Genomic DNA, 17,635 nt, shown 5'->3' on the forward strand with positions numbered 1-17,635 from the left:
GGACATAAGGCAGCGATGCAATCATCTTCAGATAATCACTCGCACTTCCTCCTTGCCGCCTGTGATGTTATTCAGAGCCGTTATTGGTACAAGCAGTAGGAAATGCGCCAAGAGACTCATCCAGTGCCTGCTAATGTTGCCGTTATCTGATAAGGTCGTTTACTTAACGTTCCAGTACCTGTGCAGTCGGGGAGCGTGCCTGAATCTCTCACCTCCCGCTCTGAGGAAGCCACTGCCTCTGTTATAAAATAGGGAAGCAGATAACACACATCCTGTTATTTTGCAATATCTCATGGTTACTGCACATATCGCTACCAGGTTGGGGAATTTCTGTTCCGTGAAAAAGAAGCTCAGCTCTGAAAGGCCAAGTCCTTCACGGTGACAGTCAGAGCCGGCCTGAACTGTGCGAGGTTGCAGTTATCACGATATGTGTTTCCCGTCGTGAATTAATTTTCTATTCTTGCACAGGGTCTTGCTGTGTAACACAGGCTGTAAAATGTACACGGCGAACTCGACAATATAGGGTGCAGAACTGTTCATTTCTTTTTAAGTGACTGTTAAGAAGGCAAACAGACCCACTTGAAGGATAATTGTGGTAAATGCATCTTGATCAGACCATTAATCAGGCTGGACCAGAGCTGGGGTTTGATCTAGCATATTACATAGAATTACATAGAATGTACATAGAATTACGTGATTTATGGGGAATTATATAATTTACATAGAATTAACAGCACAGAAACAGGCCATTAGGTCCAATTGGTCTATATCCTTGTTTACACTCCACACGAGCCTCCTCCCACCTTACTCCATCTAACTGTACCACCATATTTATTTATTTAGATTTATATACACACACTTATCTCACACACTTATCTAACTTCCCCTTAAATGCATCTGTGCTATTTGCCTCTACTACTCCCATGTGACAGCAAGTTCCACATTCTAACCACTTTCTGAGTAAAGAAGTTTCTCTTGATTTCCTCATTGAATTTATTAATGATTATCTTATATTTATAGCCTCTTGTTTTGGTCTTCTCCCCCGCAAGTGGAAACATTTTCTCTACGTCTGCCCTATCGAACCCTTTCATAATCTTAAAGACCTCCTTCAGGTCACCCCTCAGCCTTCTCTTTTCTGGAGAAAAGAGCCCCAGCCTGTTCGGCCTTTCCTGATTATTATATTCTGCACCTCATTTATTTATTTATATTTTGCGTTTGCCTAGCTGAGTGGGAGGATCTGAGCATCTGCGGCTGGTCATTGGCTGGTCCCAGGAATATGAGAATGTAATCCAGACTGGAGTCCTGCACTGTCGGAGGTGCCGTCTTGTGAATCAGACGCTAACCTGAGGCCGCTAACCTCTCAGGTGGACGTAAGAGATCCCACAGCACTGTTTCGGAGAAGCGCAGGGCAATTCTCCCCAGTGCCCTGGGCCGATATTAATCCCTCCAACATCACCAAAAACAGATTTAACTGCTCGTTGCGATCTGTGGGAGTTGCTGTGTGCAACATTGGCTGCTGCACAGACAACAGTGACTACATTTTCCAAAAAAAAAATAATAATAATTCATTGGCTGTAAAGCTGCTTTGGGAGCAACCGAGTGGACCTTACAGATGCAAGTATAAAATATAAACTGCAGCATCTGGGAGACCCGTTTTAAGAGCTGATTGAGGATGGGATTTACCCATAACCCATAGCTGGAACAAGGAATGAGAAAGTGTGCAATGTGCATGCGCCTGGAAGGTCCCATCTCCCAGGATTGTGGTGGAGTCTTGCTGTGCCGCAGGGACGTTCGCGGTGGAATTGACGGTCGCGACTGAAACTGACCGGGGTGGGGGGTGGTGGAGAGAGAGAGAGAGAGAGAGAACCCGTCTCCTTTCCGAAGCCCCCCTCCATCCTCCTCCTCCCTCCCTCCTTCCTTCCCGATCATGCAGTGACCGTAAGTAAAGAGCCAAAGGGAAATATTAAAGGTTCGATGCGCTGCGGTGAAATGCTTCATCCTTTCCCCGGCAGAGAGCCCTGGTTGATGGAACCTCCATGACTCGATGGGAGGGGTAGAGAGGGAGAGCTCCCCATTCCTTCCCCGGGTTTCCGTAATAAAGGGGAAGAGGAGGAGGGGGGGGGGGAGGTAGATCTTGGGGGCGAGAGAGGGGGTGGGGGGGCAGTCAAGCCCAGGGGGTTTGTCCAGCCCTGGGGTGGGGCTCCCCCATTCAGCCGACCCTCCCCCCTCTCGCCTGCACAGTCGTGTTCACTTTTTTAACCTGTGATCTGCCATGACGTTTTGGCAGATTGCAGTTCCCGAGCTAAATGCAACAGTGAGAAAGGTTGCTAAGTCAGAAGGTCCTGGGTTCGAGCCCCACCCCGGGGCTTGGGCACATAATCCAGGCTGACACTCCCAGTGAGGGAGAGCTGCGCTGTCGGAGGTGCCGTCTTTCGGATGAGGCGTTGAACCGAGGCTTCCCGTCTGCCCTCTCAGGCGGACGTAAAAGATCCCAAGGCACTATTTTGAAGAAGAGCAGGGGAGCTCTTCCTTGGACCTGGTCAATATTTATCCCTCAACCAACATCATTAAAATAGTTTATCTGGTCATTTATCCCATCGCTGTTTGTGGGACCTTGCTGTGCGCAAATTGGCTGCTGCGTCTGCCTACCTGAGTGTGACTGCACGTCAAAAGTTATTTGTTGGCTGTCCTGAGGTTGTGAAAGGGGCTATATAAATGCAAATTCTTCCTTTAAATACCAGTAATGGATTTTTTTTTTTAACATGTTCCTTCTCGGGATGTGGGTGTCGCTGGTGAGGCTTCATTTATCGCCCGTCTCGCTTGCCCTGAGAAGATGGTGGACTGTCTCCTTGAACCACTGCAGTATTTTCCCTGATTTTGCTCTACTGCACATAAAGTAAGCGTTCTTTGACTGATAATCACGCATTGATCAACAGTACAATGTTGAACGTGTGTACAGAGAGACTGAGCAATATTCCATCAACAGATGAGAGGTACAGAATATAGAGTGGAAGAATCTGATTGGCAAAGGTAGCCTAGAAGATGAGTTCAGAGAGTGCTTTCGGGGCACTTTCTTAGAGCAGCACGTTCTAGAGCCAACCAGAGAGCAGGCTATTCTAGATCTGGTAATGTGTAATGAGACAGGATTGATTAATGACTCATTGTAAAGGAGCCTCTAGGTAGCAGTGATCACAAAATGATTTGAATTTCGCATTCAGTTTGAGGGAGAGAAGAGTAAGTCTAAGACTAGTGTTTTAAACTTAAATAAGGGCAATTATGAGGGCATGAAGACAGAGCTGGCTAAAGTGAACTGGGAAATTAGCTTAAGGGATAGGTCAGCGGAGATGCAGTGGCAGACATTTAATGAGATATTTCATAACACTCAGCAAAGATATATTCCAGTGAGAAAGAAAGACTCCAGGGGAAGGATGTACCATCCATGGCTAACTAAGGAAGTTAAAGATAGTATCAAATTGAAAGAAAAAGCGTACAATTCCGCAAAGATTAGTGACAGGTCAGGAGATTGGACAGAATATAAAAAACAGCAAAGAATGACTAAAAGAATAACAAGGAGGGAGAAATTACAGTACGAGAGAAAGCTAGCTAGAAATATAAGAACAGATAATAAGAGTATTTGCAAGTATTTAAAAAGGAAAAGAGTAAGTAAAGTGAGCATTGGTCCTCTAGAGAGAGTCTGGGAAATTAATAATGGAGAATAAGGAAATGGCGGATGAATTGAACAGGTATTTTGCGTCCGTCTTCACTGTAGAGGATACAAATAGTATGCCAGAAATAATTGTGAATCAAGAGGTGAAAGGGAGGGAGGAACTTAAAACATTTACAATCACCAGGGAAAGGGTTCTGAAAAAATTATTAGAACTAAAAGCTGACAAGTCCCCAGGTCCTGACGGACTTCATCCTAGGGTCTTAAAAGAAGTGGCTGCAGAGATAGTAGATGCATTGGTATTAATTTTCCAAAATTCCCTAGATTCTGGAAGGGTCCCATCAGATTGGAAAAGAGCGAATGTAACTCCTCTATTCAAGAAAGGAGAGAGACGGAAAGCAGGAAACTACAGGTCAGTTGGCTTAACATCTGTCATAGGGAAAATGCCAGACTATTATTAAGGAGGTTATAGCAGGGCACTTAGAAAATCTCAATGCAATCAGGCAGAGTCAACACGGCTTTGTGAAAGAGAAATCGTGTTTGACTAATTTATTAGAGTTCTTTTGAGGAAGTAACAAGCAACGTGGATAAAGGGGATCCTGTGGATGTGGTGTACTTGGATTTCCAGAAGGCTTTTGACAAGGTGCCACATCAAAGGCTACTACACAAAATAAGAGCATGGTGTAGGGGGTAACATATTAGCATGGATAAAGGATTGGTTAGCTAACAGGAAACAGAGTAGGCATAAATGGGTCATTTTCAGATTGGCAAGATGTAACGAGTGGAGTGCCACAGGGATCAGTGCTGGGCCTCAACTATTTACAATTATATCAATGACTTGGATGAAGGGACCGAATGTATGGTTGTTAAATTTGCTGATGACATAAAGGTAGGTAGGAAAGTAAGTTGTGAAGAGGACATAAGGAGTCTGCAAAGGGATATAGATAGATTAAGTGAGTGGGCAAAAATTTGGTAGATGGAGTGGGAAAATGTGAACTTGTCCACTTTGGCTGGAGGAATAGAAAAGCAGTATATTATTTAAATGGAGACACATTGCAGAACTCTGAGGTACAGAGGGATCTGGGTGTCCTAGTACATGAATCACAAAAAGTTAGTGTGCAGGTGCAGCAAGTGATTAGGAAGGCAAATGGAATGATGTCATTTATTGCAAGGGGAATGGAATATAAAAGTAGAGATGTTTTGCTACAGTTGTACAGGGCATTGGTGAGACCACATCTAGAATACTGTGTGCAGTTTTGGCCTCCTTATTTAAGAAAGGACGTAATTGCTTTGGAGGCGGTTCAGAGAAGGTTCACTCGACTGATTCCTGGGATGAGGGGGTTATCTTATGAGGAAAGGTTGGACAAGTTGGGCCTGTATACACTGCAGTTTAGAAGAATGAGAGGTGATCTTATTGAAACATATAAGAGCCTGAGGGGACTTGAAGGGGTAGATGCTGAGACGATGTTTCCCCTTGTGGGAGAGACTAGAACTAGGGGCCACAATTTTAAAATAAGGGGTCTCCCATTTAAGATGGAGATGAGGAGAAATTTTTTCTCTCAGAGGGTCGTGAGTCTGTGGAACTCCCTTCCCCAGAGAGCGGTGGAGGCAGGGTCATTGAATATTTTTAAGGCGGAGTTAGATAGATTCCTGATTAACAAGGGAGTGAAAGGTTATAGCAGGTAGACAGGAAAGTAGGGTTGAGGTCACAATCAGATCAGCCATGATCTTGTGAAATGGCAGAGCAGCCTTGAGGGGCCGAATGGCCTACTCCTGCTCTTAATTCGTATGTTCCGTATGTATAAAAGTTGAGATGTGATGGTAAATCTATATAAAACCTTCGTATGGTCACAGTTGGAGGACTGAGGTTTTGGGCTCCACGTTAGAGGGAGGATGTTGAAGCAATAGGGATTGAAAAACTGGGGCTGTGTTCATTAGAATAGAGGAAATTACAGGGGGGGTCTGATAGAGGTGTTTAAAATTATGAAGGGATGGGACAGAGTATATAGAAACAGACTGTTTCTGGTGATCTAGGAGTCTAGAATGAGAGGATAACGATATAAGATTAAATGTAAGCGATTTGGGACAGAGAGCAGGAGAAACCTTTTTACATGGAGGGTTGTGAGACTGTGGAGTTAGTGGAGACCGTGTCAACATTCAAGAATAGTTTAGAAAGGTGGTTGAAGGGAAATGGGAACAGGATGTCACATGGGCTGGATGGGCTGAAAGGCCTGTTTTTATGTTGCAATTTCTAAGTAATTCTTCGGATATTGGTTCATGAATAATCAACGCATTAATTGTAGTGAACCTTGGTTCACAGGCAGTGAGGTGTGGTGTGGTGATAACATTGTACAACTGTAATTTATAATATTTGTCTTTTATTTTTGGTGAATTTCCGCTCAACAACATGAGGGATGTTATTGTTGGGAAACAACGCCACTATTTTGGGCATCCCGTATCACTTCCAGGTCAAGTTCAGCAGGGGTCAGATGCACAGTACATTTCACTTTTCACATCAACCACCCACAGGTCAGGTATAGATAGCACAGGATGCAGGTTTACAACCGCTCTGCACTGTCCCATCGAACACTCCCAGGGCAAGTACTGCAAGGGTTAGATACAGAGTAAAGCTCCCTCTACACTGTCCCATCAAACACTCCCAGGGCAGATACAGCACGGGTTAGATACAGAGTAAAGCTCCCTCCACACTGTCCCATCAAACACTCCCAGGGCAGGTACAGCACGGGTTAGATACAGAGTAAAGCTCCCTCTACACTGTCCCATCAAACACTCCCAGGGCAGATACAGCACGGGTTAGATACAGAGTAAAGCTCCCTCCACACTGTCCCATCAAACACTCCCAGGGCAGGTACAGCACGGGTTAGACACAGAGTAAAGCTCCCTCTACACTGTCCCATCAAACACTCCCGGGGAAACCTTTTTTAAAATTCATTTTTTGGGATGTGGGCATCATGATCATTTATTGCCCATCCCCAGTTGCCCTGAGAAGGTGGTGATACACCTGAGAGATTTGCTAGGCCACTTCAGAAGGCAGTTAAGAGTCAACCACATTGCTGTGGGGACTGGAGTCACATATAGGCCCAGACCGAGTAAGGACGGCAGGTTTCCTTCCCTAACGGATATTGGTGAACCAGTTGGGTTTTTACGACAAACCAACAGATTCATGGTCACTCTTACTGATACCAGCTTTTTATTTCCAGAATTTTTTAAAAACTTAATTCAAATTCTCTCAAACTGTCTATGGTGGGATTTGAACTCAGGTTCTGCTGGATTACTAGGTCCAGCAGCATAACCACTACACCACTGTACTTGTGGCTTTTTTTTTAAAAAGCTGTGCAAATTCACTTTGGTTTAAAACACCACAGGTAAACAAAACTCAATCCCAAAGTCGCTTCCGTGAAGGAAAAAAATAAACGATCAAAAAATCTTGAAATGTGACAAGAGTTGTTGGAACTAAAGGGGAAAGCAAGCTGTCACGATGAAGGAGCTTTGGGAATTCGAGGTAACTTATTAACCCATCAACTCTGCGAAATTAAAATTTGTACTTTCTTTCCTCTGCAATAGAGCCCGGTGCGGGAGATAGTTTGCGAGCAGCGGTGAACATGGAAGCACCGAAAGAGACTGGTGGTTTAATGAATGGCTCCCCACGGGTCAAAAAGCCCCCGGCTGCCCTCCAGGACTGGCACCACTATTACTGCTCCCAGTGCGGAAAGGGCTTCAAATCGCCCTCGGGCTTGGAGAGGCACCTGCGGGTCCACACCGGGGAGAGACCCTTCGAGTGCCCGGTGTGTCGGAAAGGTTTTTACAGTTGCAGCAACCTGACCAGACACGAGCGGATCCACACCGGAGAGAAGCCGTTTGGCTGCGCGGTGTGCGAGAGGCGCTTCTGCACGTCCAGCGACCTCGCCAAGCACGAGCGGAGCCACTCCGGCGACAAGCCTTTCCGGTGCCCCGCGTGCGGGAAGGGATTTTGCACGCCCAGGGAAATGGCGCGTCACCAGGAGTCGCACGGCGGCGAGAGGCCTTTCGAGTGCGGCGTCTGCAAGAAGCGATTCGGGACCGCCAGTTACCTGACGAAGCACGGGCGCATCCACAGCGGCGAGAGGCCGTTCAAGTGCGGGGTCTGCGAGAAGGGGTTCCGCGCGGCCAGCTACCTGGCCAAGCACGAGCGGATTCACACCGGAGAGAAGCCGTTCGAGTGCACGGCCTGCGGCAAGCGATTCTGCGCCTCCAACAAGCTGACGGAGCACAGGCAGACGCACAGCGCCGAGAAGGCCTTCGAGTGCGGGGCGTGCGGGAAACGCTTCCGCGCCTCCAGGAACCTGGCGCAGCACCGGCGGGTCCACCGCGAGAGGCGGGCCTTCGTGTGCTCCGTGTGCGGAAAGGCGCTCGCCTACTCGAGTACCCTGAGAGTCCACCAGCGCATTCACTCGGGCGAGCGTCCCTTCCAGTGCCCCGCGTGTGACAAGAGCTTTGCTCAGGCCTTCAGCCTGAAGCTGCACCAGTACAACCACAGCGGGGAGAGGCCGTTCCGGTGCGCGGTGTGCGGTAAAGGCTTTGTCCTGCCCAGTTACCTGGCAAAGCACCAGTGCGCCCGCACGTGAGAGCACGTGTCTGGGTCTGAAAGATCTGACGGAATATTCACGTTTTTACACTTTTCACTGCAATAAAAAAAAATTCATTTCAAAGTTGCTGGATTAGGGAAAAACGTCAGTGTTCGAAAGAAAGATTTGTCTGGATATGCGTGCTCTCGTTCTTAGTGGTATTGTTTAGGTGACGAGACCATTAAAGGAATGACTGACCACAATTCATAAATGTGTTACTTCATTTTATTTGTAATTTTAAAAAATTAATTCTCGGGATTTGGGCGTCGCTGGCGAGGCCGGCATTTATTGCCCATCCCTAATTGCCCCTTGAGAAGGTGGCGGTGAGCCGCCTTCTTGAACCGCTGCAGTCCGTATGGTGAAGGTTCTCCCACAGTGCTATTAGGGAGGGAGTTCCAGGATTTTGACCCAGTGACGATGAAGGAACGGAACAATGTATTTCCAAATTGGGATGGTGTGTGAGTTGGAGGGGAACTTGGGAGTGGTGGTGTTCCCATGCACCTGCTGCCCTTGTCCTTCCAGGTGGCGGAGTCGTGGGTTTGGGAGGTGCTGTTGAAGCTGCTGAGTTGCTGCAATGCATTCTGTAGATGGTACACACTGGTGGTAATGTAGCCAAGGTGTTGTGTCACTGTGGTTTGCCCTTGTGCCTCTCAAATTAACGTGGTGCAGCTGGCTTCATGAATTGCTCCTTACTGGATGGCGTAGATATGGTGGCTTGGCTTAGGGGTCCTTATGGGAGCTTCTTTGGATTCTGATGACCGATAAATTCCACGTCCTCGTGACCGACAGGACAAGGCCCTATACTTGCTAAGGGGGATGGGCTTGTCGCATTTCAGTTGTCCAGTGGCAAGTGACTGGCACTGACATAACAGACAACTGTCTGTTCCTGTGCTACTGTATGCATGTGCCATCTGTGGAGGTCAAGTCTTCATAAAGATTGAGCATAGATCATTGCATTTCCTCAAGGTCTCTCAATCCCTCCCTCATGGTTACCTGAATTCTTTATTGAAGCCATCTAGAATCATAGAATGATACAGCACAGAAGGAGGCCATTCAGCCAATCAAGCCTGTGCTGGCTCTTCGAAAGAGCTAGCCAAGCATCCTGCAAGTTATGTACTGCAGTTATAGATTTTTTTTTATTCATGGGATGCTGGCCAGGCCGGCATTTATTGCCCATCCGTAATTGCCCTTGAGAAGGTGGTGGTGAGCCGCCGCCTTGAACCGCTGCAGTCCATGTGGTGAAAGTTCTCCCACAGTGCTGTTGGGAAGGGAGTTCCAGGATTTTGACCCAGCGACGATGAAGGAACGGCGATATATTTCCAAGTCGGGATGGTGTGTGACTTGGAGGGGAACGTGCAGGTGGTGTTGTTCCCATGTGCCTGCTGCCCTTGTCCTTCTAGGTGGTAGAGGTCGCGGGTTTGGGAGGTGCTGTCGAAGAAGCCTTGGCAAGTTGCCGCAGTGCATCCTGTGGATGGTACACACTGCAGCCACAGTGCGCCGGTGGTGAAGGGAGTGAATGTTTAGGGTGGTGGATGGGGTGCCAATCAAGCGGGCTGCTTTGTCTTGGATGGTGTCGAGCTTCTTGAGTGTTGTTGGAGCTGCACTCGTCCAAGTAAGTGGAGAGTATTCCATCACACTCCTGACTTGTGCCTTGTCGATGGTGGAAAGGCTTTGGGGAGTCAGGAGGTGAGTCACTCGCCGCAGAATACCCAGCCTCTGACCTGCTCTTGTAGCCACAGTATTTATGTAGCTGGTCCAGTTAAGTTTCTGGTCAACATGGTTTACATTATTAAATATTTCAAAGTAGTGATTATGATAAAACTATAATTTTAAAAGCATTTTATTGTAGTCTATATTGCTCGCATGGTTTATTAATGATGACCCTGAAACATTTCCACCAAAACAAAATGTTCCCAAGCTGGAAAATGCAGTCTCTTTATTGTAACATTGAAACAGTCAGCAGTTATTACCAAAGTAAGTCGGGGGCAGATCGTCCCATGCTGTCCATTACTCACACCCACCACAATGTAAAAGTCATATAAACCCTTCAGGATACATTTATAATGTGATGCTTAGTGGTCGATTACGGATCAGAGATTGCTAGACCGTCAACAGGGAGAATAACTCCAGTGAATGAAACCATAGGCCAGAATTTGCTGGGAAAATAATGACAAGTTTAATGGTGCTCGCCGTTATTAGTGTGTAAATAACCCAGCAACTTGTGGCCAGGAAGAGATACCCTGTGAATTGCGAATCGTCACAAGCTGCTGAATGATTTGTGCTGCTCCGCCCTTAGCCTCGCGGAAATGGCATCTCACCGTGACGCAATTCTCACCACTCGCCTGGATGGGAGCAGCTCCAATAACTCTCAAGTTAAATATCTTCCAGGACAGAGCAGTCTGCTTCACTGACGTTGCTGCCACTGGACTGAATATCAATCCTCTCCATCGCTGGCGCACTGCGTTTACAATGTGTACGATCGACGGGATGCACTGCAGCAACTCAACGTGGTCAGTTCGACAGCACCTCCCTCCCCAGCGACCTCTCCCGCTGAGAAGGACAAGAGCAGCAAGATCATGGGAACTCCCATCACCTTCAAATTCCCCTCCAAGTCACCCACCACCCTGACTGGGACATATGCTGCCAATCCGAGGTCTAAATCCTGAAATTCCCCAACATCATCCTGGGAGCATCATCAGCACATGGACTGCAGCAGCTCGAGGTCCAACACCACCATCTGAGGGTAACGAGGAATGGACGATACACGTGGCCTTGTCAGTGTTGCCCACATCCTGAGAACAAATAAATATAAACAAAAAATGACTGAATTACCAGAAGTAGATTGTTAAAAAGCTGGAGAGAGAAAAAGATGGAGAGAGCGTGACATTGAGAGAAACAGATAGGAAGAGAGAAAAAGACAGCCAGGGAGAGATGAAGAGATAGAGAGATAGAAGGTTAAAGAAATGGAAAGATAAAGAGAGAAAAAGAGAGGGCGTAAAAGTGATACAGAGGGAGAGGTACACAGAGACAGGGAGAGACAGAGAGGTAAAGATACAGAAACATAGAGAATGACAGAGTGAGACCAAGATATAGATAGAAAAAAGAGAGAGATAGTGACGGAGAAAGATAAAGAGAGATAGAGAATTATATATAAAAATAGAGAGGTAGTGAGATAGTGAGCTAGAGAGTGAGGTAGGGAATTGGGGCAGTATAATTTTGTAATGGAGAACCTTTCCTTGCTGCTAGTGCATACTCAGAACATTACCCCCTTAAAGAGAGAGAGAGAATGAATGGGAATGATGTGGAGAGGAGAGAGAGAGAGAGAATGAATGGGAATGATGTGGAGAGGAGAGAGAGAGAATGAATGGGAATGATGTGGAGAGGAGAGAGAGAGGGAATGAATGGGAATGATGTGGAGAGGAGAGAGAGAGAATGAATGGGAATGATGTGGAGAGGAGAGAGAGAGAATGAATGGGAAGGCAGAGGAGAGAGAGAGAATGAGAGATGTAAATGGATTCAGTACCACTACTTACCTACTGGTGGTGCTGTTGAGCCATGAGGAGTTACTCCGCTCAGGAGCTCCACCAACCGCACCGTAGTGGTACTGCAGCCCAATCACCCAGCGATTCATGTGCTGGCCGGGAGAGGGAGACTTTGGTGTCCAGACAGGAGGATCCAAACCATGATGGGCTACCTTACTGCTTATCATAGAGCTCGGTGGGTCACAGGAACAATTTCAGCACAACACCTTGAGTTCAGGAAATGAAACGTTCAGCTATTAGAAAACTGAATTTTAAAAGTAAAACTCCCATCACCATTTTCTTTTCCTTAATGGACCTTGGAGCCGAATTTTGATCCGGTTTTGGGGTGGGAACGGTAGCGCAGCATGCTGAAAATTCGTGGTGCGGCACATACTGTCCCCTCGCCCCCTCCAGTCGCCTCCATTTTGGTGGGGTACTTGAGACGACAATGCCCAACGTCCAATCTATTCCCACTCTTCCATGGTTTAATCTCATGTCCCCCGGTCCTCCCCAATCTGTTAAACTGGAACAATCTATCAATAGGGACACTATCCAGCCCTTTGATTATTTTTAAAGCTGGGAATCATTCTCGTCACTTTCCTCTGGATCTTTTCCAAGGCCACGATAATCACCCATCATGTGGGGGGACCAAAACTGGGCACAGTACTCTAGATACGGTCTGACCAGCGACCTGTATAGTGACAAAATGGTGTCCTTTGAACGGTTCCATTAATACAACCCAATACCCTGTTGGCTTTAGCTGCAACATCTCTACATTGATCATGAACCTTCAGTAAGCAGATTATAAGCAGAAGGAGGAGTGGTGCAGTGTCACATTGCAGGCCGGCCTCCCATCTTCTACCCTCCGTATACTTGAGCCCATCCAAAACTCTGCTTCCCATACCCTGACTCGCACCAAGTCCCGTTCGCCCATCACCCCTGTGCTCGTTGACCTACACTGGCTCCCAGTCCGGGAACACATTGATTTTAAAATTCTCATCCTTGTTTTCAAATCCCTCCGTGGCCTCGGCCCTCCCTATCTCTGTAACCTCCTCCAGCCCTACAACCCTCCGAGATCTCTGCTTCTCTGATTCTGGCTTCTTGCGCTCCACCATTGGCGGCCGTGCCTTCAGCTGCCTGGGCCCTAAGCTCTGGAATTCCCTCTCTAAACCTCTCCGCCTCTCTCTCCTCTTTAAGACACTCCTTAAAACCTACCTCTCTGACCAAGCTTTTGGTCACCTGTTCTAATATCACCTTATGTGGCGCAGTGTCAAATTTAGTTTGATAATCGCTCCTGCGAAGCGCCTTGCAACGTTTTACTACATTAAAGGTGCTATATGAAAGTGTTGTTGTTGTTGCCTGACCAAGATCTTGTACAGGAACCTCTTCCTAAACTGAAGCCAGGTCCTGGGTGTAATGCTGCAGCCATTGGCATGCTTTGTAGCCTCTCTCCATGCCCGCTGACTGGTTTGCCTGGGTGCCCATCTGCCATCAGTAGGAGTGAGGACCTCCTTCCTGAATGTCACTTGCAGCAGTAGCACCCCACCCAAAGCACCATCAGAAAGATGGGGGGGTGGGGGGTGCGGGGGCCCTGCGGGGCCCTGCGGGGGCCCTGGAAGTTGACTCCCACGAATCACCATCTCCCCTTTGGATATCCCACCCTCCCAAACAGCAAGCTGAGCTGCCCATCAGCACTGGAAATTTGCGGCCAGCTCGCCAATAGAATGTAAATGATGCCCAACCGTCGTAATTGGTTTTGGATCTCTTGCTGACACTGTTGGGTGGGTCTTCTGATCGCCCACCGCCCAAGAAATGTCCACTGTAAATGAAACTATTCCCTTTATGTTCTCTCATCAGGTTAAGAAGAAAGAAAGAATTCCATTTATATAACGCCTTTCATGACCTCAGGACGCCCCAAAGTGTTTTACAGCCAACTTTTTTTGAAGTGTAATCACTGTTGTAATGAAGGGAACCGAGGCAGCCAATTTGCAAGATCCCACACACTGGAATCCACCAGTGAGCCAAACCCTACATCCCCATCCCCCTCCACAAGTTCTACCAAACCCAGCTGCCCCACGGCAGCACTCCCAAATCCTAGGACTCCCACCCCAGTTCTGCCGAAGTGCCGGACTACAGCCCAATACAGTCGTATCCCATTCCCTCCGCCCAGTTCGGCTGAATACCAGTGCCTAGAATTTCTGCAGCGGGTTTTCTGGTGGGAGAGCGGTGGTTTTGGTAGCCTAGCGGTTATGGTGCTGGACCAACCACCCAGAGGTTTAGGAGTTCAAATCCCACCAGGGCAAGTTGTGAAAATGAATTTAATAAATCTGGCAATTTGTGGGCTGGCACCAGGGGAAAAAAGTAACTGTTGGATTGAGGTTAAAAACTCAACCGGCTCAGGGAAGGGAACCTGCCACCTCTACCTGATCTGGACTATACGTGACTCTGGTCTCGCACTATGTGGTTGACTCTTAATGGCCTCAAAGTAAATAGGGATGGGCGATAGATATTGCCCATATCCCAAGAACAAGAACAAGGGGGCATAATTAGAGCTAGGCTGTTCAGGAGTGAAATTTGGAAGCACTTCTTCACACAAAGGGTAGTGGAAATCTGGAACTCGCTCCCCCAAAAGGCTGTGGGTGCTGGGGGACAATTGAATTACTTTAAGACTGAGATCGATAGATTTCTGTTGGGTAAGGGTATTAAGGGATATGGAGTAAAAGTGGGTAAATGATCAACCATGATCTGAAAGAATGGCAGAACAGGCTCGAGGGGCTGAATGGCCGACTCCTGTTCTTATGTCCCTTTAAAAAAAATGCAGAGCAACAGCAGAAATGGCTAACACCAGCAGTTTCAACTATTTCTCTGATGTTATGGCAGGAGAACATCCATGGAGACCCAGGGCCCAGATATCTAACTCAAGCTGGTACACCTTGCCTCCCCTCTTGTTCTGCTTTCTCAGTTTTAAAACTGATAAGGGATCCAAAGAAAAGAAAATTAAATACACGGGCAAAGCGAAAATGGACAGTCGTGGAACTCAATCCCCAAAGCACCAGTAAAAAGCCCAGATTAATAATTTATATATAAGTGGGCTCTGACTCACCATCAGCAATGCCACAGAGGTCTACTAGTTGTAGGTGAATTATTTTTGGTGGGGACTAGTTCTGTTCTAAACTTTTAGCCACTTTCCCAATTCATGTTTTTAAAATATTGTATTTTTGCATATTTATCAACTTGCTTTTAAACATGTTTAGTGCTGTTATTTAGTGTAACTTGTCTTGTGTTAGATTAAATTGAAGAGCGCAGCAATTATTATTACTGATATCATGCAGTAAAATATCTGGCCAGTTCTCTGTCCTCTCTGTCTCCACTTTCCCCAATCTTCTCCTCTCTGTCCCTCCACTCTCCGCAATGTTCTCCTCACTGTCTCCACTCTCCCCAATCTTCTCCTCTCTGTCTCCACTCTCCCCAATGTTCTCCTCTCTATCTCCACTCTCCCCAATGTTCTCCTCTCTGTCTCCACTCTCCCCAATGTTCTCCTCTCTATCTCCACTCTCCCCAATGTTCTCCCTGTCTCCACTCTCCCCAATCTTTTCCTCCCTGTCTCCACTCTCCCCAATGTTCTCCTCTCTATCTCCACTCTCCCCAATGTTCTCCTCTCTATCTCCACTCCCCAATGTTCTCCCTGTCTCCACTTTCCCCAATCTTCTCCTCTCTGTCCCTCCACTCTCCCCAATGTTCTCCTCACTGTCTCCACTCTCCCCAATCTTCTCCTCTCTGTCTCCACTCTCCCCAATGTTCTCCTCTCTATCTCCACTCTCCCCAATGTTCTCCTCTCTATCTCCACTCTCCCCAATCTTCTCCTCCCTGTCTCCACTCTCCCTAATGTTCTCCTCCCTGTCTCCACTCTCCCCAATCTTCTTCTCCCTATCTCCACTCTCCCCAATCTTCTTCTCCCTGTCTCCACTCTCCCCAATCTTCTTCTCCCTGTCTCCACTCTCCCCAATCTTCTTCTCCCTGTCTCCACTCTCCCCAATCTTCTTCTCCCTGTCTCCACTCTCCCCAATGTTCTCCTCCCTGTCTCCACTCTCCCCAATCTTCTCCTCCCTGTCTCCACTCTCCCCAATCTTCTTCTCTCTATCTCCACTCTCCCCAATCTTCTCCTCCCTGTCTCCACTCTCCCCAATGTTCTCCCTGTCTCCACTCTCCCCAATCTTCTCCTCCCTGTCTCCACTCTCCCCAGTGTTCTCCCCTCTGTCCTAAAGGGGCTTCATAAATGCAAATTGTTGTTGATTAGAAGAAATTATTTCATGCAAAGGTTCTTCATAAAGGTGCAAGGAAAAAATGGATGCTCAGTCAAATGAGGTGATATGAGGAGGAGTGAGTAAAAGCAGGGACATAGCGATGGGGTTTAAGAAGGTCAGAGCAGGAGAGGGAGGTGGAGAGACAGAGGATTTAGGGAAGGAATTGTAGAGCATGGAGTCTAGGTGGCTGAAAGCATGGCCACCAATGGTGTGGGGAGAAGGGACAGGGACTGAACAAGGGCCCAGAGTCAGAGGAATGGAGCAGACAGTTTGGGGGATGGGGTTCGGGCTGCATGACATTGCAGCAATAGGGAGGGGCGAGGCCATTAAGGAATTTAAACAAGTGGATAAGGATTTTAAATTTGAGGCATCAAAGGGGACCCAGAGCCAATGTAGGTCAGCAAGGACAGAGGTGATGGACAAGCAAGACTTGATGCAGAATAGGATAAGAGCAGCAAAGTTTTGGATGAGCTAAAGTTTATGAGGGTGGAGGATGGGAGACTGGCCAGGAGAGTATTGGGGTAATCAAGTCTGGAGGTGATAAAGGTTTCAGCGGCAGATAGAGACTGAGGTGAGAGCAGAGGCATTTATCTTATAGCTGTTTGTGGGATCTTGCTGTGCACAAATTGGCTGCCACGTTTCCTACAACAGTGACCAGACTTCAAAAGTACTTTAACGGCTGTAAAGCACTTTGGGACATCCCGAGGTCATGAAAGGCGCTATATAAATGGAAGTTCTTTCTTTCTCAGAAATTATACCTAATCCAAAAAAATAAACATTTCAAGGAAGTGATTTCACCCCTTTAAGTGGAGCTGTTTACTGTTTTCTGAGCAGCAGTGAAACTGGACTTGGCTGGAGTTGGAATATTGGCTGTGCTGCTGTTTTCTTATGAATTTCCATGGGTAAGCAAGTTAAGAAACTTTGGGTTGTTGACCTTCAGGCACTTCCAAGAGGATTGAGGGTGTTCCAACATCTTCTACAACAGTCACAATGAATTTTCAGACCATTCAACAACAACTTGCATTTATATAGCACCTTTAATATAATAAAACGTCCCAAGGCACTTCACAGGAGCGTAATCAGTCAAAATTTGACACCGAGCCACATAAGGAGATGTTGGGACAGGTGACCAAAAGCTTGGTCAAAGAGGTAGGTTTTTTGAGGAGCGTCCTAAAGGAGGAGAGAGAGGCGGAGAGGTTTAGGGAGGGAATTCCAAATTCCTAGGGCCCGGGCAGCTGAAGGCACGGCCGTCAATGGTGGAGCGATGAAAATCGGGGATGCGCAAGAGGTCAGAATTGGAGGAGCGCAGAGATCCTATCAGGTTGTAGGGCTAGAGGAGGTTTCGGAGGCAAGGAGAGGGCAAGGCCCATGGGGAGATTTGAAAACAAGAATTTTAAAATCGAGGTGTTCCCAGACCGAGAGCCATTGTAGGTTAGTGAGCACAGGGGTGATGGGTGAACGGGACTTGGTGCGAGTTAGGATACGGGCGGCAGGGTTTTAGATGAGCTCAAGTTTACGGAG

The 17,635-nt window shown here is 47.3% G+C and overlaps 1 protein-coding gene across 2 annotated transcripts; it reads left to right on the top strand.

Annotated features, from left to right (window-relative positions):
- The first annotated feature begins 1,320 nt into the window (after positions 1-1,320).
- Positions 1,321-8,500, top strand: LOC137344742 (zinc finger protein 135-like). Of its 2 annotated transcripts, XM_068007868.1 has the most exons (4): positions 1,321-1,938; positions 2,834-2,896; positions 3,989-4,076; positions 7,250-8,500. In XM_068007868.1, exon 4 carries the CDS (start codon positions 7,288-7,290, stop codon positions 8,287-8,289), a length of 1,002 nt encoding a protein of 333 aa, XP_067863969.1. In that variant the 5' UTR covers positions 1,321-1,938; positions 2,834-2,896; positions 3,989-4,076; positions 7,250-7,287; the 3' UTR covers positions 8,290-8,500. The 2 variants fall into 2 exon arrangements, with proteins under 2 accessions (XP_067863969.1, XP_067863970.1); XM_068007869.1 differs by lacking the exons at positions 1,321-1,938; positions 3,989-4,076 and having other exon boundaries at positions 2,766-2,896.
- The last annotated feature ends 9,135 nt before the right edge of the window (positions 8,501-17,635 follow it).

The sequence above is a fragment of the Heptranchias perlo genome, chromosome 27 (assembly GCF_035084215.1).
Source record: "Heptranchias perlo isolate sHepPer1 chromosome 27, sHepPer1.hap1, whole genome shotgun sequence".
NCBI lineage: Eukaryota > Metazoa > Chordata > Chondrichthyes > Hexanchiformes > Hexanchidae > Heptranchias > Heptranchias perlo.